Source organism: Acomys russatus, chromosome 12, assembly GCF_903995435.1.
Source record: "Acomys russatus chromosome 12, mAcoRus1.1, whole genome shotgun sequence".
Classification (NCBI taxonomy): domain Eukaryota; kingdom Metazoa; phylum Chordata; class Mammalia; order Rodentia; family Muridae; genus Acomys; species Acomys russatus.
In genome coordinates this window covers 91408-114732 of record NC_067148.1, presented here as the reverse complement: position 1 = coordinate 114732, position 23325 = coordinate 91408, and the positions used below count along the sequence as shown (strand labels likewise).

The 23325-nt window shown below is 39.8% G+C and overlaps 1 protein-coding gene across 3 annotated transcripts in view; it reads left to right on the top strand.

Annotated features, from left to right (window-relative positions):
* Ercc5 (ERCC excision repair 5, endonuclease) overlaps positions 1–20988 on the top strand; it is a 34027-nt gene extending 13039 nt beyond the window's left edge. For all 3 annotated transcript variants that reach the window (XM_051153757.1, XM_051153758.1, XM_051153759.1), the window contains exons 6-15: positions 516–659; positions 2724–2931; positions 5796–6857; positions 9484–9728; positions 10080–10199; positions 10320–10533; positions 11675–11819; positions 18139–18341; positions 18840–18922; positions 20370–20988. In XM_051153757.1, coding sequence (XP_051009714.1) covers positions 516–659; positions 2724–2931; positions 5796–6857; positions 9484–9728; positions 10080–10199; positions 10320–10533; positions 11675–11819; positions 18139–18341; positions 18840–18922; positions 20370–20918 — 2973 coding nt within the window. In that variant the 3' untranslated portion in view covers positions 20919–20988. The remainder of the gene's footprint in view (positions 1–515; positions 660–2723; positions 2932–5795; positions 6858–9483; positions 9729–10079; positions 10200–10319; positions 10534–11674; positions 11820–18138; positions 18342–18839; positions 18923–20369) is intronic.
* The last annotated feature ends 2337 nt before the right edge of the window (positions 20989–23325 follow it).

The window sequence follows — 23325 nt, the reverse complement described above, 5'->3', positions numbered from 1 at the left end:
TGTGTCATGATACTTACACGTATTCTTTCTCAGCCTAGGATCCCCATACCCATCAGCTTCTTGGTATTTTTCAAATCCCTCCTAGGACATCTGTCTGGCAGAGTTTTCCCATCTAACCTATAAGACTGTTTTCCTTCTTGTTTCCCTGATTACTTTCATCAGATCAGCCTGCTGGATGTTCTAACAATTATTTTGCTTATTTATTTACTTGTTGATGTGCCTTGTTCTGCTCCTAAGATTAGGGCACTCATGCACATAGTTACTACAGTACTCAGAGTCTTAGAGCAGGGTGGTGATAATTACCTTTTAAGTGGTTGGCTTTGGAGTAAATGAACAAATGAAAGGATTTATTCCTCATCTGTTTATTTACTATGATGCCTATTACAGAATTATACTTCTGTCTGTTGATTACATAGAGCTGTTTTATTGTATAAACACAGTGAGTGTTCATAACAGTGAATAAAACTAAATGAGTAAACATAAATTTAATGATGTTAACATTTTATTCCTTATAGGAAGAATTCTTTCATAATCCTCATGCCATAGATATCGAGTCTGAGGACTTCAGCTGCCTGCCTCCAGAAGTAAAGCATGAGATCTTGACTGACATGAAAGAGTTTACCAAGCGAAGACGAACATTGTTTGAAGCAATGCCAGAGGTAAAACACCTAGTAGTGCACAGTAGCACACAATGCTTAGAATTAAGAACTTCAGCAAAACTTCACAAAAAGAAGAGAAATTGATAAGTGGTGCTTAGAGTCTAAGTCTCCACTTTAGACAGTATACCAGTTGCAAAGATATAGCGTCTATACATCTCAGGTCACATGAGGCATTGTTTGTTTATATATTTGTTACAACTCATAAACACTCAAAGAAATCTTCTGCACTCCCTATCCAAGACGAGACCTTCAGCACTTTGTTACGTGGTATTCTAGTTTTTGGCATAGAACATGCTTGTTTGATGTGGCTACACTCTCAGCAAGTAACTCAGTATCTCACATAGTAAGTGCCCAGCACGATATGATTCTTGGGCTAGTTCAAAGAAGTCACGTTAAGCCAAATCATACATATCTACAAAAAGTAACTAGCATGGAAAATACTTCTGACTTTAAATTATGCATGTTCTTCTCCTTTGTGAATAGTGGGAACAGGGTGGCCTGAGTGTGGTAACTTCAAAGTCACAGGAAGCTGGTGCACATGGTTCCATGTTGTTGAATGTGTCCTGATCATGTTGCTGTTGATTACTTAATTTATACCCTGCCCCCACTGAACACTTGCTGTTGTTAGTTCCTAATAATGTGAGTTCCACTTTTCCTTCCTTTTGCCACCACTTCCTGTTTCCAGCAGTTCTCCTCAAACACTGAGGTAGAATGTAAATTTACAGCAATGGATGTAGTTGTTTGTCTGTTTGTTTTATTTGCTATAGACTTTAGAATACTTTTTTACTTTGGTACCAGAAAGAAGAAAAAAAAGCCGAATATATCACTCATTTTTGGTTTTCTGTGTAGTTAGTACAAAAAAGTAATAAGGTTCTTGGAAATGTTATCATTAGGGTTTTGGGTACAAGAAATAAATTTGTTTTTATTTCAGGAGAGAACCAGTCCAGGCTCTGTCTATCTTCCAGTCTTGCTTTTTCAGGGGTGTAAATAATTTCTGAGTATGACTTATAGAAATAGGATTGAGTGGAGTGAGAAGAAAAGGAGAAAGATAGCTTTTAGTGGTTTTCTCTATTTTTTTTTTCTTTGCAACCATGGTGTTGCTAGGGCTGGAAGGCTAGGGGTGGTTCCATGAGCAGGGAAGTTCTGAGTAGTCCAGGATGGACCTTGGTATGACTAAATCATCATGCACATACGATGTTTATAAGAGAAGATCCATGTGCTAGTAGCAGGGATAATCTTGAGACTGTTAATAGACTCAGTTGTAGTAAGCCATCTGTCTGAGGTCTCCCATGTGAGCGAAGGTTGAAGTCTCAAGCTCATTTGGAAAATCTCTCATTAGATATTTGTGAAATAAGTATAAGTAGTTAATATAAAAGTACCTAGAATGCCATCAGTGAGAAAGGCTTTTTAAATGTTAACTATGATTATTAATACCTCTAGTTGATTTACTTTGTGTGATCTGTGGACCAAGGACAGGGAAAGGCACTTCACTTGTATTCTAGAAGCCACCATCACAGGTCATACCATACATTTTTAAATGAATGATTAAATAATAAAAAGATCTTTCATAATTTGTTTTTTTGTTTGTTTATTCAAGATGGTTTCTCTGTGTTCCTTGACCATCCTAGACTCACTTTGTAGGCCAGGCTGGCCTCGAACTCACAAAGATCCACCTGCCTCTGCCTCCCAAGTGCTGGGATTAAAGGTGTGCACCACCACTGCCCGGCTAATTTATTTTGCATAATTCTTTCTGTTTCAAATATTTTTTTAAAGGCTGTTATAATGCCATGGGTGCTAATCTCAGTACTTTAGAGGCGGAGGCAGGAGGATTTCTACAATTTCAAGGCCAGTTGATATATATTTATGGAGTGAGTTCCAGGCTAGCTTAGGCTACATATTGAGAGATTATCTCAACAACAACAAAACAAAAAACATAAAATGGAGTTAACAGTGGAATCTCCTAAGTTTTCAAGTTTTATTGATATGCTATAAAACTATACCTTTTGGCAATAGTTTGGACAGTGTCTCAGTGTAAAGCAATAATTTTGTTTATTTTGTCCCTAGGAATCTAATGACTTTTCACAGTACCAGCTGAAAGGCTTGCTTAAGAAAAACTACCTAAACCAGCACATAGAAAATGTTCAAAAGGAAATGAACCAGCAGCACTCAGGGCAAATTCAGAGGCAATATGAAGATGAGGGAGGCTTTCTGAAGGAGGTGGAGTCAAGGCGAGTGGTCTCTGAAGACACCTCCCATTACATCCTGATAAAAGGTACCAGGCACCATCATTGACTTGACAGCTAAAACACGTGATAGGGATGCAGTGTGCTCCTGTTGTCATGCCTTTGCTGCAGTGATGAGCTACATTCTTCTGTGTTAGTCAAATCAGAGACAGAGAATATAAGATCTTCTATCAAGAGAACTGTACTCTCACTTGTTAGGTCTTATGCAGGAGATCACAGCTGCTGTGTGCTTATCATTCTGATGGCCATCCCGTATTTGGAATACAGCATTTTGTAGGGTTTCTTTCATCTTCATGCTCCTTCATTGTTTCTTCCCCATCTCCTCTTTAGCGATATTCTCTAGGCATTTGTGTGTGTGTGTGTGTGTGTGCGTGTGTGTGCGTGTGCGTGCGTGTGTGTGTGTGTGTGTGTGTGTGTGTGTGTGTGTGTGTGCCATAGGAAAGTCTCATTTAAGGCTTAGCACTGAGCAGTTGTTTGTTATAGAATCCAGAATTGACTGCCACTCACTAAGGAGAAGAGCTTCTCTGGCCCAGGCTAGCAGCAGCAATAGCTTTAGGTACAAAGGTGAGTGTTTAAGGAAGCAGTTGAACTGCTTGTTCACTTAGAAAAATATCAGCAGTACATTCTCCCCTAGGGCCTGTGACCACTCTTTAGTCATGAGTGTTGACTGGGCTTATAGTCTCAGACATGTCTTCCCTCCTGTGCAGTGGACCTCAGAATCAGTTGTGTGGCATGTTGACTGACCCCAGAGTATTCTTTCCACTGTTGCACTAATGTGCACATCTTGTTTGTCAGATCAGAGTTATAGCACACAGGATTCACCACTGGGAAAGACTATAATTTCTCACCCTCAGCAGCCTGTCTAGTACCATTTAGTATTGTGGAGGATGGGTAGCAGAGAGGAAGTTTCCAGTTCACTTCTAGCTTCATTTTTCTGTGTCCTGTGTCCAAGGTGTCTAGTGTCCTTTGCAGTAGAATTTTACCATCTAGTTTGGTGGATAAGCAAGAGCAACAGCAATGGCTAATATTGATTTGGGAGCTTCTTGGGGCTTTCTGGTCACAGACTCATGGGGAGTATCTTGCACTTGGCACCAAGGTTTTTGTTCAAGACCCCATACCTACTGGGAGCAACATTGTCAACTCATACAGGGGATGTACATTCAAACTTTTTTTTTAATTGTATTTTTCAGTTTATACAGTGGTGCATTTTATGTGGTTTTTGCATGCATCTGTGGTTTTGATAAAATGACCTTCCTACCTACAACCTTTACCTTGCTCATATTCCTCCAGTTCCTTCCTTAGTTAAATCTTTCTGCCTCCTTTTCATATCATATGGAGAAACACTACTTTTCAAAAATGTGATAGAGTAAACAGAAGTTGAAATCATAGGATTTAGAAGCAGATATGGCCTTGATTTCCAGTTCTGCCACTTAATTCTTGACCAAGTGTCCTAACCTCTGTGACTTTTTATTTTCACGTTAGGCAGGTTGAGAACATTATTATTTCTGATGCAGGCTTGTTCTATGGGCTGGGTCAGATCTTGTCTGTAAAGTGTCTGGGAAGTGGTTGCTTCTGTTATTTATCAATTTATTATACACATTAACTACATAAGGTACAGTTTTGTTCCCACTGACAATAGAACATTTCCTTAGATTTTTTTTTTTTTTTTTTTTTTTTTTTGGCTATTTTCCTTTGTGATGGGTTGAAATGTAATGTCTATTTTAAGAAGATGTGAGAAGAAATATGTTACATCAATGTAATTTTTAAAATAGGAAGTTAGCATTAAAATGTACATGAAGAAGCTTCAGATACGGCTTAAAAGTTAAGCTCTTATGCTGCTCTTTCAGAAGACCTGGGTTCTAGATCACCTTCATGAGTGGATCACAAAAGTCTATAACCCCAACTCCAAGGGACCCAACATCCTCTTGTGGCTTCCCCAGGCATGCACAAACACATGAAATTCATACATATACAGATACATACAGATACACAATAAATAAATAAAATAATAAAAATAATAAACTCACAACCTAAAAAGCTAGGTTTGATTCAGAAGGCCATCTCACATTGCCTCGTTACTCCACACCAGTAGTAGTTTCTTTTCTTTTCTTCTTCTTCTTCTTTTTTTTTTTTTCTTTCCTCTTCTTTTGAGACAGGGTCTCTTTGTGTAGCCTTAGCTGTCCTGGACTCATGTTGTAGACCAGGCTGGCCTCAAACTCACAGAGATCTGCCTGCCTCTGCCTCCCAAGTGCTGGGGTTAATTAAAGGTGTGCACCACCACCAGCTGGCTCACCATTAGTAGTTTCATCAACTGTATCAAATATATTTCTATTTCCTTTATTGCTGCTTTTTCTTGGGAGGGAGCATTCAAAGTTTCATTTCAGATTTTATTATAAAGAACTTAGGTTCTACAGCAGTTTTGGACTTTATTAGTCATTTAGATAATAGATAAAGTTCATTTTATAAGTTTAAATTCACGTATGTGAGCACTAATACCAGGATTAGATTTCTTTCCTTCTTTTTTTTCCTACAGAAACAAATAAGAAACAATCTAAAATTATGTTTTATGAAATATATAAAAGCACTTGCTTTACTTTTGCCTGTGTTCTGTGTCAAAATAAAACTTTAAATTAAAATCTAGGATATTTTGTGCCTCTTGAGTTCTGGGAAAAGACATGAATGAAAGCCAGTGGAATCTTGCTTAGGTTATAATAACAGTTGTACTTAGCCACTAATAATTAGCTACTACAGAGCCAACCGCTTTAGGATTAGTGAACGGATTTAATAAAATTGTATCATTGTATTTATGATTCAGGACTCTCTTGTTCATCTTTGCAGAAATACGTTGCTATACTATGAATTGCATAGTGAGAAATGTTTTAATTTCTCTCAGGTATTCAAGCTAAGAAAGTCATGGATGTGGATTTAGGATCTCTTCCTTCTTCCAGCAAAATGCACAGTGTGTCCTTCGACCTGAAGTCATCACCCCATGAAAAAGTGAAGCCAGAGAAAGAGGTAGAGGCCACACCTCCTTCTCCAAGAACTTTACTGGCTATTCAGGCAGCCATGCTAGGAAATAGCTCAGAAGAGGAGCCAGAGAGTGGAGAGGGAAGGCAATCTAGGGAGAAAAGCTCTTCAGCCACTGCTGGTGCAGGCTCCATATCCCCACACACCCTTGCAGCTATTCAGAGAGCTCTGGGTGATGATAAAGATGGAAAAGTGTGTGCCAGGAGTGATGAACTGGCAGTAAGAACAGTGCTTAGAAATAATCCAGACCAGGAGCACACTGATGGAGTTGTAGTAAGAAGTGGAGACATGCCATTAACCACAGTTCCTCCTTTACCCAGTGAAACTGTGGTAAAGGAGTGTATGGCCAGTTCCAGCAGTGAGGAAAAACAGATAGCTTATTCCTTTAGTACTGCTTGTCATCAGTGTGATACTCCAAAAGAAGAAATGCCACTTATTGATGTGGTGAATGGAGACTCTCAGATAAATCATGAATGTGAGGTTGAGAGTAGACAAGCTCCCCTTCCGTCAGCATCCACAGAAGTTACCTGCAGTTATTCCTCTGGGAACCTCAATGCAAGGAAATTGACCCTGGAGCCTCCAATAAGAATATATTCTGATCAGAGGATGGGCACACTTCCTGAAGAGCCTGAGATGCAAAAAGGTCTTTACCCACCTGAGAATAAGTGTGATTCCTCCCATCTTTCAAGTAATGATGAAACAGAAGGTGGACAAAATCCTGCTTCTAAAGCGTGGACTATCGTTCCTGTCCCGTCAGAGGCAATGGGTAACCTAGAACATGCATTATCTTCTAATTCTGAAGAACATGGAGATTTCCTGAAAACCATCCAGCAAAGGGAGATGCCTGAAGCTGCTGCCAGAGAGTTTATTTTGGTCCCAAGTCCCATGGGACCAATGGAAGTGGAGTCTGAAGAAAGTGAGTCTGATGGTAGGTACTCTTTTAAGGGCATGGATAGGAGGATTTTATATCTGTAGGAACTGACAGACCCTATAGTGTAGCCTTGTTTTGTCTTATAACCAAGGAACCAGGAATAAAAGAGAATCATTTTTCTAAGAACACACAGTCAAGATGGGGATGCCTTGCTTTGATGAGCTGTCCTTGTTGTCTTTAAGATTTTATTTTATTTGACATGTATGGGTGTTTTGTGTGCATGTCTGTGCATATATGCATATAGTATACACAGAGGCCAAAGGATGGCATCAGATCTTCTGGAACTGAAGTTACACACAGTTGTAGTCTGTGCTGTGGTCATCAGGAACCTAACACTGGGCCTTTGCAAGAGCAGCAAGTGTTTTTAATTGTTGAAACATCTTGTCAACCTCTGTCCTTGGTACTGTTAAAGGAGTACAGTGCCACCCTTGGAGAAAAGAAAGCTGAATTTCCTTTAGCTTTTGTTAACTTTTTACTTTGACATAATTACAGAAATTATAAGATTGAAGAAATATTATAGAATATTGACTGGTTCACACCTAACTTTAGAGGCTAGTATTTTGCCCTGTTTGTTTTATATTTTCTGTCTTTGTCTCTGTCTCTCTCTTCCTACTCCCTCTGCCTTTTCCTCTCCACCACTTCTTCTCTATATCTCCTCAGTTTCTCCCATAAATTTTTCCCATGTATATGTCTCCTTTCTCTCTATCTCTGTATTTTTGTATACACATATGCAGTGATCCTCTCATTGCTTTTAGTTTATTTATTTATGCAGTTGCATATTCGCTAAAATTTGACTCCAGAATCAAAGACATTTTGGTTTCTTTAATGGGCATTTATCAGGGACATGCAGTGCCTGGTTTCAGTGCACCCACAGATACAACCAATGACCGTATTTGGCAGGATAGTGGAATCTTGAGTGGGAATCTCTAGCTGGGAAGCCTCCCATTCTGGTACCTTACTATTGGTACTCTCAGGCAAGTCACATAACACTCTGAACCCCATTGCATAATGAAAGATTGTGCACACAAGTACACACATTTGTACATATGTGTGTATGTGTTTGCTACTTTCGTATTTGAAATGATTTTATAGATGTCTCAAGTAGTGAAGATAACTGTGTGCATCCATCTATCTATCTATCTATTTATCTTTCTATCTATGATCTATCTAAGACTCATGTAACCTAGGCTGGCCTTATACTTGCTTTGTAGCTGAGGCTTGTCTTGAACTCCTGACCCTCCTGCCTCTACCATCTGAGTGCTGAGATTACAGGTCTGAACTACCATGTCTGGCTTGATTTTCACATTTTTACATTCTCCCTTTGTCAATGTTTCATGGGAAGGAATTTGGGGCCTGTCAGAATATGCTTGTACCCAAGCAAACTTCCTGCCAATTATTTCAACATCCTTTGGTGAAAAGTGGGGGGAGTGAGTTTAGGAGGGATGGTCTCTGGTATCCACAGGAGATATAGGGGGGTTGTTAGTAGGGAAAGGAGGTTGCAGCTGGTGTTCTCTTACAGCACTAGGAGGGACAAGCCTAAGGGAACAGAGAGAGCTGAGAATTCTGCTGGAAGGCATGAACTGTGGTTGAGCAGGGAGAGTCCACCTGAGTTGGGGGGAGGGAGGCCAGGAGTGGATGATCTGTAGGATCCATAGGAGATGTGGGCAGTGGAAAGGGAGGCTGTAACTGGTGTTTAGGCTCTGGGAGAACAGGTTAGAGAAGGTCTGCAGGCAGGTTACTTGGTCTTCTATGCCTTGGCTATTATTGATTGTATTGCTATGCTGGCAACCAGGAATCCGGCATTGGTATGGTTATATAGGTGCTGCTTTCTGGATTTGTTTTTGTCATATGGGTGCTTTGTTTCTTGGTCTCTGTTTCCTGTCTGGGTTTTCAGAGAGTGTAACAGCTGTATGTTGCCTGGTAGGAAATTTCCTTTGGAACTGATAGTTGTAGCCACTGGCAGTTCCAAGTGTTAATGTGTTTCTGTATATTAGGAGCTGACGCTTAGGAGTAAGAATGGGCCAGAAGTCTGAAAGCATTCACACGAGGGAAGCTAGCATAGTTTTCAACTAGGGTCTGCTTATTTTGTCTGTTTGGAGAGGAGAGACTGTGAAGAGGCTTCATCCCACAGGGTCTGCTGTAGCACTGGTGATGAGACTAGAGGCTTGGATCTAGAGCAGTATGAGAGCAGAAGATCTACATATGGCTTATCTCCATCCCTGGCAGGAGTGGTCTGTGGGTTAGCTGGGAGTATCTGGTGGAATTGGGGACTGGAAAGAGGAAGATTAGGAGGGAAACGTTTTGGGATCCACAGGAGATGTCGTCAGAGGTTGCAGAAGGTGTTCTGTTGCACAGATAGGGACGAAATTGGGTTTGGAAGAGAGGAGGGAGAGGTGAATGTCTTAAGTTAGCTTACCTGTTTCCCTGGCACACTCAGCTAATGTTTAGAAGTGATAGGTAGTATTTGGGAATAGCAAGCTAGTTGCATGTTTGTGGTTACACTTAAATCCTTTGCTTTGGGGGTCTGACATTTTTTTCAGGACTGTTCAGAAAGCTTTGATGACTTCAGAGTGACTCTAATGTTCTCATTGTGGATGAAATAACAACATTATTTTTTGGACAGGAAGTTTCATTGAAGTGCAGAGTGTGGTCAGTGATCGTGAACTTCAAACAGAGTCGGAGGCTTCTGAACATCTCTTTGAACAACATGCAGAGGAACCAAGGAGACCTCTGGAGGAAGAAACCCCTCCGGACACAGAATGCCTCCTGTGGGACAGTTCTGACAGTGAGGACTTGGCTATGGAACAACACAGGAAAGCTGACAGAGATGCTGAGGACTCGCCCAACGAATGGGAAGATATTAATTTGGTAATTGTGTAATACTGCATTTTAGCTCTGTGCCAAGGAAGCCAGGCCTTTGACTTTTGAGATTTTAAGAGTTGCTAGATAAATATTTACTAGCTGTTTTAAATTCATCTTCTTGTTACTCATAGCTCCCTTTTAAAATGTAAGTTACACCTGGGGTTTAGATATGTTTCCCATATGATGTAGTGAGGCCACTGAATGGGACAGTGTTGCCTGGAAATCCCAAGTGGAAAACACTGTAAGGAGAAACAGTTTATTGGTCATTTCAACCAGAGGAAATACAGGCTTTTTTGTAACAAATAAACATAATTGGATTGCAACTGTCATTACCGGTGGATGGAATATGTTTTATAGGAAGAACTAGAAACCCTGGAGAATAACCTCTTAGCGGAACAGAATTCACTGAAAGCTCAAAAGCAGCAGCATGATCGGATCGCTGCCTCCGTAACAGGCCAGATGTTTCTGGAAAGCCAGGTAAATATGTATGGCGTTAGCTTGGTCTTTCTTAGACTTCTTACTCTTGGAAGTGCGATAATGTTATACATGTGGTCAAGGTCCACAGTGTTTCCCTACATGTGGTTCCTCTTACTACAGGAACTCTTGTGCCTGTTTGGCATTCCCTACATCCAGGCTCCCATGGAAGCAGAGGCGCAGTGTGCCATCCTAGACCTCACTGATCAGACTTCTGGAACCATCACAGATGATAGTGATATCTGGCTGTTTGGAGCTCGCCATGTCTATAAGAATTTTTTTAACAAAAACAAGTTTGTAGAGTACTACCAATATGTGGACTTTCACAACCAATTAGGTAAGACTCAGAATGTGGTCACTTCCCACATTTCACCCTCATGTGGGTGGATTTGCCTCATGTGGTTTTTCTTTTCATGGAACTAATTTGATTGATGATTGGAAATGGGAGGTCACAGCATATTAAAAGCTGGATTTAAGAAATTAAAATTCTACTATCTGTCCTAGAGTTAAATCATTTGACAAGATTGATTGAGTACTTACCTGACAGTGAACCAGAGATGTTCTCACAGGGCCGGGTGGGAGCATTGCTGCTTTTGCCACTTTGAGTGTTCCTAAGGTTGACCACATCATTCATTTATCCGTTCAGCTGGGAAATGCGCACTGACACTCATATGCTAGTTATTCTTGACAATGGGAAAATAGCAAAGAGTGAAACAATCTAATTGAAGAGAAAGATATTGGCATAAGTCATAATTTGACAGTTGGTGTGTGCCATGGGAAAAAAACAAAGCAGAGTGAAGATGAGGTGCAGGTGCAGGAGACCACGTGTTGTTCCTAACTTAGGTGTCATCTGGGAAGGCTTTGTTTGTGGCCACCTAGGGCAGACTCCTTAATGAAACAGTAAAAAAGCTGTAACGACATATTTGACTAAGATCCTGTCAGAGGGACTTAAAGATTTCAAGGCCTTGAGGCAGAAGCTTATATACATGTTTTTGGGAACCAAGGAGGCCAGTGGGAATGAGGGAGGGGAGTTAACATCAGAGAGAGGAAACTGAAGCCTTGAACTGTCTAGTGCACCAGAGAAAGCAGTGTGCATGTCCTGGATGTCGGTATGGGAGGAGGGATTCTTGCTTCCTGGTTCTGGGCCTGTAGTGGAATGGAGCAGAAGAACGGAGGGTTGAGTTGGGATAAGCTCAGTCTGAGAGGCAAGGGCACTCAGTTGGTAATTGAATGTCTATGCTTGTGGTCAGAGGAAGCAGGCTGGATAACCAAATGCAGAGGGCAGCATTTATAGAAAATTTAAAATAGGAATGTTTAAAACTTAAAATCTCAACAGAATGATTCTTAGTAGAAGAACCTACTTTTAAATAAAACATGTGTCTTTGGATGCTGGTTTAGCACTACACTTTATATAGTAAAATATTAATGCTATATACGTTTTATAAAAATATTAAATCTAATTGTTCCTATTTATACAGGACTAGACCGGAACAAATTAATCAACTTGGCTTATCTACTGGGCAGTGATTATACTGAAGGGATCCCGACTGTCGGTTGTGTAACAGCCATGGAGATTCTCAATGAATTTCCTGGACAAGGCCTGGACCCACTCCTAAAATTCTCGTAAGGCTTTTCCTCATGCCTTTAATTCAGGCATTTATATAAATACTCAGATTAACAAATGGATTGTTGTTTTTAAGCTGAGCTCTTACAGTATTACCTAGGTGAGCTCAAACTTGGAATCCTCCAGCCTTAAGTTCCTATGTAGCTCCTACTGTAGGTGTGTGCCACCACAACTGGAGATCTGTTTCTAAAATCATGCGTTGTCCCAAGTCATTGTATGTTGTGGTAGCAGTGGTAGATAGTGGCTGTGGTTTCTAGGGCCCTGGAGAGTCTGTTTTTAGTTTGTTTTAGTGTCATTTCAGTCATGCCTGGCTTATCCTAGTCCAGGGACTCAAAGCCAGTTCTGCAGTGGTCTTTAGTGCTTGAGCTGCCTCTGCCTTTATTCATATGGTTGTAGAGTAACTGACATGAGTCAGATATACAGATCTTAGAGATGGGAATGATGAGTAGTTGCAGTCTACCCTCAGGGTTCCTTGTGGGATTGAATAATGCCTTGTGGATTGTTTTCACTGACCTACGTTTATTGTATTTCTATAAGAAGCTGAAAATTACTGTTCAAGGTCTGTGAAGAATTGTGTTGGAATTTTGTTGGAGAATGTATTCAATGTGTAGATTGCTGTTGATGCTAGTTTTTAAACTATTTTGTTTGGGGTATTTACTCCTTCTACCTCCCTTCTCCACCACAATCTCTTCTGACACTCCAGTCCTAGGTATAAGACAAAGAAGATTAGTGGGGGGAGGGAGCATATACCACTTTACTTCTCCTGGCTGTTTAGGGTCAACTGAAGCTTCTCTCTGGGAGTACCATCCTCCAAGAATTCCTCAAAGTCTTCTCTCTGTATGTCTCTTCCAAGACCTCACCTTTTCTCTCTCTGTCTCTCTGTCTCTGTCTCTCCTCTCTAAAGTGCCACCCTTTCTCTCTCTCTGAGCTCTCATATTTGTACCCCTCAGCATCCTCTGAGTTAAACTAACTGCAACTGGCAAAGACCATGCCCCTCTCTGTGCCATGAGGCATGCCATTACCAGTGGCAAAGACCACACCCCAGAGACCACACCCCACATTTATCAGCTGTGGACAAACTAAAACTCAAACTAAAATCCCACACCTGAGATTAAAACAAAAATATATTTATATAACATAATCGAGTTTTTAAAGAAATCAAAACTTCCATTACAGATTGCTTTTGGTAGGGTGGCAATTTTTACTATAAGTAAGTCTACCAATCCATGAGATTGAGAAATTTTTTCATTTTCTTCAGTTTCTTTCTTCAAAGACTAGAAGTGTTTATCATACAAGTCTTTCACTTGCTTTGTTAGAGTTACTCCAAGGTATTTTATATTATTTGAGGCTATTGTGGAAGGTGTTGATTCCCTGATTTCTTTCTCAGTCTATTGGTTGTACATAGGAGGGCTACTGATTTTTGTGTTAATTTTGTATCCAGCTGAAAGTATTTATCAGCTGTAGGAGCTCCTGAGAGGAATTTTTAGAGTCACTTATGTATACTATCATATCATCTGCAAATAAAGATACTTTGACATCTTCCTTTCCAACTTGTATTCTTTTGATCGCCTTCAGTTGTATTCTTACTTTAGCTAAGCCTTCAAGTACTATATTGAAATGATATGAAGAGTCGACAACCTTATCTTGCTCTTGATTTTAGTGAAATTACATTGAGTTTCTCTCCATTAAAAGCTGATGTTGGCTATGGGTTTGCTATCAACTGCCTTTATTATGTTGAGGCATGTCCCTTGTATCCCTAGATTCGTCAGGACTTTTATCATGTTGTGTTTTGTAAAAGACCTGTTAAGCATCTAATGAGATGATCATGTGTTGTTTTTCTTTCATTTATATGGTAGATTACAGTTATTGATTTTTATATATTGAACCATCCCTATATCTCTGGGATGAAATCTATTTAATCATAGTGAATGAACATTTTGAAGTGTTCTTAGATTTTGATTGTGATTATTTTATTGAGCATTTTTGCATCTATGTTTATAAGGGAGATTAATCTGCTATTCTCTTTCTTTGTTGGGTCTTTATGTAGTTTGGGTATCAGGGTAACTGTAGCTTAATAAAAGGAGTTGGGCAATGTAGTTTCTATTTTTAATTTTGTGGAATAATTTGAGGTGTATTGGTGTTATCTCTTCTTTGAAAGCCTGGCAGAATTTTGCAGTAAAACTGTCTAGCCTTGGTCCTTTTTTAGTTGAGAATTGTATATATAAAGAAAATTGTCCTTTTCCAATTTGGTGGCGTACAGATTTTTAAAGTATGTCTTTATGATTCTCTGGATTTCCTCAATGTCTTGTCCTTGTTATATCCTTTTCATTTCTTATTTTGTTCATTTAGATTTTCCTTCTCCACCTTTTTATTAGTTTAGATAGGTGAATCTGATCTTTTTTTTTTTTTTTTTTTTTACATAGGCACTTAGTTCTATGAACTTATCTCTTTGAACTGCCTTAATTTTTGTCCCATACATTTGAGTATTTTATGTATTCATTTTCATTCAATTCTAGAAAGTCTTTAATTTCTTTCTTATTTCTTTCTTGACCCAGTGGTCACTGAGTAAGGAGTTGTTTAATTTCTATAAGTTTGTATACTTTCTGTTATTTTTGTTGTTGTTGAAGTCCAGCCTTAATCCGTGGTGATATGATAAGATACAGGCCGTTATTTCAGTTTTCTTGTATCTATTGAGACTTGCTTTGTGACCTAGTATACGGTCAGTTTTGGAGAAAGATCCATGATGTGCAGAGTAATACCTAATCTTTTGTATTTGGGTGAAGTATTCTATAAATATTTGTTAGGTTTATAATGTCAGTTAGCTGCAGCATTTTTCTGCTTAGTTTTTATCTGGATGACAGACAGTCCAGTGGTGAGTGGGTATTGAAGTCTTCCAGTTTGTGAGGGTCAATCTGTGATTTAATCTGTAGTAGTGTTTCTTTTACAAAGGTAGGAGCCCTTGTGCTTGGTGCATAGATGTTAGGAATTGCAATGTCCTCTTGGAGACTTTTCCTTTGATGAGGAAGAACAAATGTTCTTACCTATCTCTTCTGATTAGTTTTGGTTTGAAATCTATTTTTTTAAGATATTAAAATGGCTACACCAGCTTGTTTCTTAGGTCCATTTGCTTGAATATCATTTTCCATCCATTTACCCTGTAAGGTGATATCTATATTTAATGTTAAAGTATATTTCTTGGAAGCAGCAGAAGGATGGGCCCTTATTTGCACCTATTTTATTAATATGTTTCTTTTACTGGGGAATTGAGACCATCGATACGGAGAGATTTCAATGAGCAGTGTTTGTTGAGTCCTGTTTTTGTTTTTGTTGTTGTTTCTGTGTGTGTGTGTGTGTGTGTGTATTTCCCCTGTTGATTTACTGGTCTGGGATTAGTTTATCCTTGTATTTTCTAAGTGTGGATAATCTGTTTAAGTTAGAGTGTTCCTTCTAGCACTTTTTGTAGGACTGTATGTGTAGATAGATATTGCTTAAATTTAGGTGTTACCATGGAATGTCTTATTTTCTCTATCTATTATGAAAGTTTTGCTGGTTATAATAGTCTGGATAGGCATTTTGTTCTCTTAGTCTGTAACATCTGTTTAGACCCTTATTTTCTTTCACTGTGTTTTCAAATATTTCTTTAAGGGCTTTGCTAATTTTTTCATTAAGGGCCTCTGTCATATCCATAAAGGCTATTCTAAGGCCTTTGTCTTGTGCTTAGCTATGTTTCAGTACTCAGGGCCTGCTGTGTTAGGATTGCTGAACTCTAGTAGAGACATACTGTCCTGTCTGTGATTGTGCTTTTACTGGTTAGTTTGGGTTTGAAGTCTATTCTGTCAGATATTAAAATGGCTATACCAGATTGCTTTGTAGATCCATTTGCTTGGAATTTCTTTTTTCATCCCTTTACCCTGAGCTGATGTGTATCCTTGATGTTAAGATGTGTTTCTTAGATTCAACAGGATGGATCTTTTTGGTTTGTTTGTTTTTTCCTATTTTATTAGGTTGTACCTTCTTATTGAGGAATTTAGACCACTGATGTTGAAAGATATCAATAAGCACTCTAGGCATCTGGGTTTGTAAAAGTAATTCTAGGTCCTGATGTCTGGTCTTGTTTTTCTTGAGTGTGTGTTTTGTTCCTTGGTTTCTGTTGTTCTCTGGTTCTTAGGAGAGTATAGTAGCTGAGTGTTTCCTGGTAGGAAATTCTTCTGGAATCCTGATAGGTATAGCTATTGGATTTCTGGGTGAAATATGTTTCTGAGTATTGGGAGCTGACACTTTGGAAAGGGAATTGACTTGTGGATGGAGATAGGGCTGAGGGACCACAGGAGGGGGCAAAGCAGGGTGTTCCACCAGGATCTGCTTAAACCCCTGGAAATGGCACAGAGAGTGAGGAGAAGCCATACGTAACTGGGGATGAGACTGGAACATTGGATCTGGAGAAGAGGAGGACTAGTGAAGACCCGCAGCTTGCCTACCTGCTTCCCTGCCAGGCTTGGCAAGGTGCTTCTCAGAAGCCTTCTGGGACCTGGGATAGCAGGATGAGTGGGAAGGAAGGTTGGCGAAGAAGATCTACATGATGGAGGCATGTAGGAGGGAGAGACTTCAGAGTTGTGGAGAAGAGGGATTGGTGAAGATCCCTGATTGATTAAATCCACAGTTAGGCTACCTTCTTACCTAGCTGTAGTAATCTGTGGGTTCTTGGGAAATGTTTTCTGGGATTGGGGCCTGTGATAAAGCCATGAGTGGGGAGAAGCAAATTTAGATGGTAAGATCTGTGTGATCCACTGGAGATGGGGCCAAGGGGGAAGGAGACTTCAGTAGGTAATCAGCGACAGAGCTGGGGATGAGAATGGGGTATTGGATTTGGAGGAGCAGAAAGAGTTAACCTACCTGCTTCTCCAGCTGGAATGGCCTGTATGCTATGGAGTTCCCAGGGACTTCTTGCTGGGATAAACTAATTAGTAAGGGGAGGGAGGTTGCTCATATGTGACAGACATACACATACTCAAAACCAAACCAAACCAAATGAAACAGACAAGAAAACTTAAAAAGAAGAGAAAGCATTATTTTCCCCATGATTTTGGTATTTATGAAGACCACTGATAGACTTTTGAACTCTAGATGGCGCTTCTAAGTTGCTCACTGAAGTGGACTACATCCTGGAACCTAGTTTCTGTTACCAATAATACGTGAAAGGGAGGGTAGGCATTCTTCAGGATCCACTGAATGGCTGGGTAGGTGAGGAGCGTTTTTGAATTTTGATGGTGTTTTCTACCAGTTTCCTGTTGGCATGTTGCAGTTCCATACCATAAAGCTCCAAAGCCTCTACCAGCAGCATGTGGTGGCTTTGCTCCTGACTCTGAAGCTTGCTCAGCAGTCTTTTGTTCCTGTTCTCTGTCTTGGAACAGCTCCAAAGCTCAAGAACCTGCTGAGTGTTTCACACAGTACAGTATCAGTTAGAGACAGACAGGATGCTGGCAGGCCTTGGATCTCTCTGTCTAGACCTCTGTGTGAGCACAAGTTCCTCAAGAAATGGTGGCTGCTTCCAGTGGCAGCTTTTTCCAGATACAGGAAGTGGACAGGTTTGTTTCCCACTCCGTGGCTGCCACTTCTTAATCATTATCCAAAGTCACCAAGATAGACTGACAATTTTTTTCATCAGAGGTGTTCTATTAAAAGAAAAAAAGTGTGGCTTTCTTTAATTTGCCACAATAAATTATCATTAAGATGGAGAAATCCAAAAACAGACTTAATATAAAAATGTCAAAATTAACAGTCTGGTAAAGGATAAAAAAATAAATAAAAAAATAAAAACTAACAGTCTGTTTTTACTTGAACATTGCCCAACACACCAGAGAGCAATAGTTCTTGCTATAATTTATAATTTAAAAGACCTATTTACTATCTCAATCTATGCACATATGTTCCTATCAGTTTTAGATCTATTCCATTTCACTTACCAGAGGTCTGGAGAAGTTGTGGCTTTGTGCTACTGTGGTTTGAGCAAGGAGCTACTGGGAGATTTGTCATCTGACAGTGCAGCTCCACTTATGAAGTCTTGAGCAAAGTATTTCTATGTGAGTTTATTTCTTCTTCTGAAGAGGTACCTGTTCTGAGAGGTAATGACAATACACACAAAATATTTAACATGGTATAAGATCTGTACCGTGTAGCTTAGTATTCAACACCACATTCATTTGTGCTGGAATTAGGATGTGAATTACATTTCTGAACTTTATATTTAGCTCTTTCCCTCCAGTGTGGCAACTGTGAGATCTCTCAGTCTTGTAAGTAATGGTTCCTGTTATCTTATAGAGAGTGGTGGCATGAAGCTCAAAACAGCAAGAAGATTGCAGCCAATCCCCACGATACCAAAGTTAAAAAGAAATTACGGAAGTTGCAGCTGACACCTGGCTTCCCCAACCCGGCAGTTGCAGAAGCTTACCTCAGGCCTGTGGTAGATGACTCCAGGGGATCATTTCTGTGGGGCAAACCTGATGTTGACAAGATTAGAGAATATCCTTTCTTAAAATTTATGGGAATATTAAGTAGCAGACTTGTTGGGTTTAAAACTTAGGGAACCTGGCTTGTTTTTTGTTTTTTTCCTTCTCCAATGTTCTATTTATCTGAGGCCCTCATAGTTTTTTTCCTCTGTATTTTTGCTGAGGGCTCCCTTCCCTCCCTCTGCTCCTTCTCCCTCAGTGCTAGAGAGTGAACTCAGTTTCATGCATATGAGGTGAATATCCTTCAGTAAGGATCTTAATTTGAAACAAGCAGCTACAGCATGCATGAGATGACCACATGTATTCAGCCTTAGGAGGTTGACCAGAACTTACTGCAAAATGATCTTGTTTGAGTGGCTTATTTTGCAAGCCTTTTATCTGACCACTTCACTTTTAATTAATTATACTGAGAGATATTGGGAACGGCATCAGTGGTTGGCTCTGGGATTTTTTTTTTTTTTAAACTTGTTAAGTCTCTTAAAAACCTTTTGTAAATCTTAACTGCCAGCACATTTTGTCAGAGGTATTTTGGCTGGAGCAGGACGAAGACAGATGAATCCTTGTATCCAGTACTAAAGCAACTGAATGCCCAGCAGGTAATTGTGGATTTTCTTTATGTCCAGAGTGATGACTGCAGTTACTAGGGTGGTAGCTGTTAATGTCCAGTTAACGTTTATTTCAGGGCATGTAACTGAAGACTTGAAACCATGATACTTTAAAAAACAGAGTAAAACTGAAAGGGGTGGGGATTGGTTCCTAAGTCCATTTTTTTAAGGTCACTGTTAGTGCTGCAATGACATTATTTATGTTGACGTTGAAAAAAATTCTAATCTAATGATTCCATAGTAAGATGTTTGAGATAAAACATATTACTCCTCTGGAGCTATCTTCAATTTTTTAAGCCCAGGAAATATTCACTCCAAAACAGTTCTAATCACTTAAGTTTTTTAAAGCACTGACATTTTAATTTACAACTTAGGATCTGGCTTTATGTTAACATTTTTACAAGAGAGATTTTTTTTTTAGGAGAAAAATACCATGTCATATGGCCATCAGTTCTTCTAATAGGAATCTGTGCTTGTCTTATCCATGTATCCTGTTCACATAAGACAAGCCTTCGCCCATTTCAGAAGCCACTCATGAAAATAGAAATGAGACTACAGTTTTTAAGACAGTGAAATGAATTTCTAATAAATTAGGGTAATTTAGGAAAAAATCTTGTACAAGTAATTTTAAACAAATACTCCCAGGGCTTTCCTTTTGTTTGCTTGATGACATTTACCTACCAGCAGTAGAAGCCAACTAAGAATGAAAATACTTTCTAGTGACCTTCATTTCAGATAAATGTCATTGTAGTATGTTTTCCCTTTCCATTATTCCTTTTTTCTCTCTGAAAAGTAAAGATAGTAGATTAAAACTGCTACCTCTCCCCTAATATGTTGACGTGGGTTTGGTTTCCATTATTTTCCATGGTAATTTGCTCCTGTACATGAATACCTTCTGGTAGAGTGGGCCTCCTCTTCCACTTCGCTCATCAGTGTATACCATCTTCTGTGGACTGCATTGCTTGTTATAGTTCTAGAGGACCAGCTTACATTCCACGAAAGTTCACATTGCCTGTTTCTATGTTGCTGGTCTTTTAGTTTTCGAGTAGTTATGAATAATGCTGTGATAAACCCTAGATTTAAGAGTGGATTTATTGAAATAAAGGTTTGACTTTTGTTTCCTGTGTGGCTTTTAATGGCTCCTGATGTATCAGTGAGCTTATCCTTTGAATCACTGTATGATGATAATGCTTTAAAAGAAAGACACTGGAAAAAAAAGAAAGACATTGAATGACTTAGGCATAGACTCTGTGAAAATCTGTTGCTGTCAAATAAAAGGATACACTTGTTAGAAAAAACAGAGCTAGAACTGCCTTCTGAGAGGCCATGAATCCAAATTTTTGGCACTAGTAATCCAGTGTGAGCAATCAGAGTTGAACTTGTTGATTTGGTCTAGAAACTATTCACTTACCTGACTTATTGTTTTATTTTATTTTAGACCCAGCTACGAATTGATTCCTTTTTCAGATTAGCTCAACAGGAAAAACAAGATGCCAAGCATATAAAGAGCCAGAGGCTGAGCAGAGCAGTGACATGTATGCTAAGGAAAGAAAGAGAAGAGGCAGTCAGTGAGCTGGAGAAAGAGATTGACACCCTGGATGAGGTAAAAGGAAAAACCCAGAAAAGACACCTACCAAACTCAAGAGAGACATCAGTCCCCAAAAGAAGGATGCCTTCAGGAAATGGTGGATTTTTAGGGGACCCCTACCTCTCTGAATCACTCCAGGAGTCTTCAGGTGAGGATGTAGAAGGTTCATCTGTGATGAGCACACGGCAGAGAAGATCAACTGAGCCATCAAAAGTCAGCTGCCCAAATTTGCCCGATTTAGTGAGAGATTCTCATAAGAGGGATGACTGTATGTCCACTAGCAGCTCCAGTGAGGAAGGTGGGGACAAATCTAAGGATGTTCTCGTGACTGCTAGACCTGTATTTGGGAAGAAAAGGGGGAAACTAAAGAATATGAGGGGAAGGAAAAGGAAAACCTAATGTTTAACAACCCAGTGATTAGGAAAAACAGTGCTTGAAATGAATATGTATTGGGAACATATGATTAAATTTTTTTTGTACAATCTGTTTTGAATGTGTTTTGTTTTTTTTTTGTGATTTTTACAGTTTATTAAGACGCACACACACACATATATATATATATACACACACACATATGTACATGGTAACCAGACAAGTTCATTTGGCTTACCATTACCAGGATAGTCATGTACCTATACCTGTGACTAGAACCTGAAAATGCACATCTGCAGGTTGGGTCACTTGGAATAGTCCTAGAGTGGTTCCTTAATGTACATACAGTCAGTATTGCTAATGTATAGAGAATAGTACATGCCTATGGATCACTATTCATAAATATTCCTTTTTTTTTTAAACTTATTTTTATTTAATGAATATTCTTTAGTAACATGTCCACAATTTAAATAGTTTTAGGTATTTTGGGTGATTCCAGTGCTGCAGACCTAGGGTGCTGTTCTCCTCTAGAATGACTCACAGAATCAACAGCCCCACAACAGGCCTGACAACAGAGGGGCAGACTGTGTAGTTTTAAAAGCATGGATACTAGACTGCACAGTGCTTCAGTGTGCTACAATTTTCCTGGTGTTTTCTGCTTTATCACCATTTCTATTACCTTACCATGTCTGAAGGTTTGAGACCACATTAAGGAAAGTTATTCTATTGATGAGTGCTCAGCCAAAAGGTGTTCCTTCTGACTCAGACCTGGATGAGAAGAAAAATATCCTTTTTTTTCAGTCCACAATCTCACAGTTCCAGGAACTTAGTCCCTGCCACCTACTGTTGTTCCAAGGCAGACAGCAGGAGTGGGCGTCATGCCTGGATCATGGAGGAACATTGTGTGGTCTCAACAGGTTACTACTAAAAAATGTCCAGGGTGCTTTTTACTTAGAAATAAATTAGTATGTTTGAGACAATAGCAAAATCAATTTATTATTTAGAACAAATTGGTATCTCTACAGTTTAGTTATAGAATGATGACCATCGTATAATTCATAAAGTAAGCTTTTAGCTCATTAATTTTTTCCTTAGCTTTATATGCATTTTACTAATCTATTCAGCTCTTTATTTTTGTCATCTTAAACATAGTTCTTTTAAGGTCTATGTTTGGGTCACCTACAAGTTTATGCTATTTCTTAGTTTGTCTGATGAACTTTGGCAGCCGGACTTTCTGTGTTAAAAGCTGGAGAAATTTTTTTGGCTTGCTGACCAGAAGGTCTGTTGAGGGGCAGTAGTGCTGAGGTTACCTCTTCTATGGTTCAGGTCTGGTTTGCAGTCTTGTTAAGATTCATACTTTTGTTTTCTTATCATGCCTAGGAAATGGCTTCCAGGGGAACCCACAAGAAGCCTGGATGTTTCTCTCTTCCCATTTGTGCTTTTTGTCTCCTTGCACTTTGGTAGTAAGCTGCACTCCCTAAAAGGTTTAGTTAGCAAACCCTGAGTGTAAGTTCAACACTGAGGGCTTTTATGGCTACACATTCTTTCTGAAATCCTGGGTTTTCATGTCAGCCCCAAATGTCCCTCTTTTGTCTCCCTAGTGCTGTGAGGTTACCCAGAGTTGTCTGGGATGCTTGTGTTTCTCTGGCTTCTCTTAGCCTTTTTATTTTACCAGAGTAGGAGTTAATGTTTCTTATTGCTATTATAAAATGCTTAAAGGATGCAGGAGGAATTATTTATTGGTATTTATGTTTGACTTGGTAACGTTATGCGCACCATGTGAGTTCAGGACCGATGGGAGCCATAAGAGGGCACTGGAGGTTGCTAGGAGGCTGGGAGTCGTGAGAGTGTAGGTCCCAGAACTAGCATCAGAGTCGTCCAGTCTTGCTGCAAGAAATCTGTCTGCCTAGCGCCCGCCCCTACTCTTAAGGAAGGAGTCAGGTTCAGAAGGGGCTTCCAAAGCTGTCAGCCCAAGCCGCTGCCAGCATTCTGGTGCGACCCCTATGGTTGGGCTGTGGCGGGGCATCTATAGGGTGGTAACTCATTTAAGCAACCATAGGAAGTCGCTTGAATAATGACTAGGTGAACCTGGGGCTGACCCTGGGGGAAGCGAAGGAGCATCGGGTACTGATGAAGACCAGTGAAAGGCCCTGTTTCACCTTCCTTTGGGATCCAGGTCAGGAGTGGTGGTCTGGAAGCCTGAATGGGGTGAGAATGCTCGGGTTCTGAACTGGATTCTATGAAGATATCGCACAGTAAACTACTCCTCGGGCTTGTTGGAATACTTTTAAAAGCAAACTTGAACTGCATTCTGTTTCCACAGCTCAGCTTCCGGTGGGGCAGTCCCATGCGTGCTAAGCAAGTGCTCTTACCATTCAACTATACCCCCAATGCAAGAGGCTCTACTTCTGAGCACGGATCCTCTAAGTCCTCT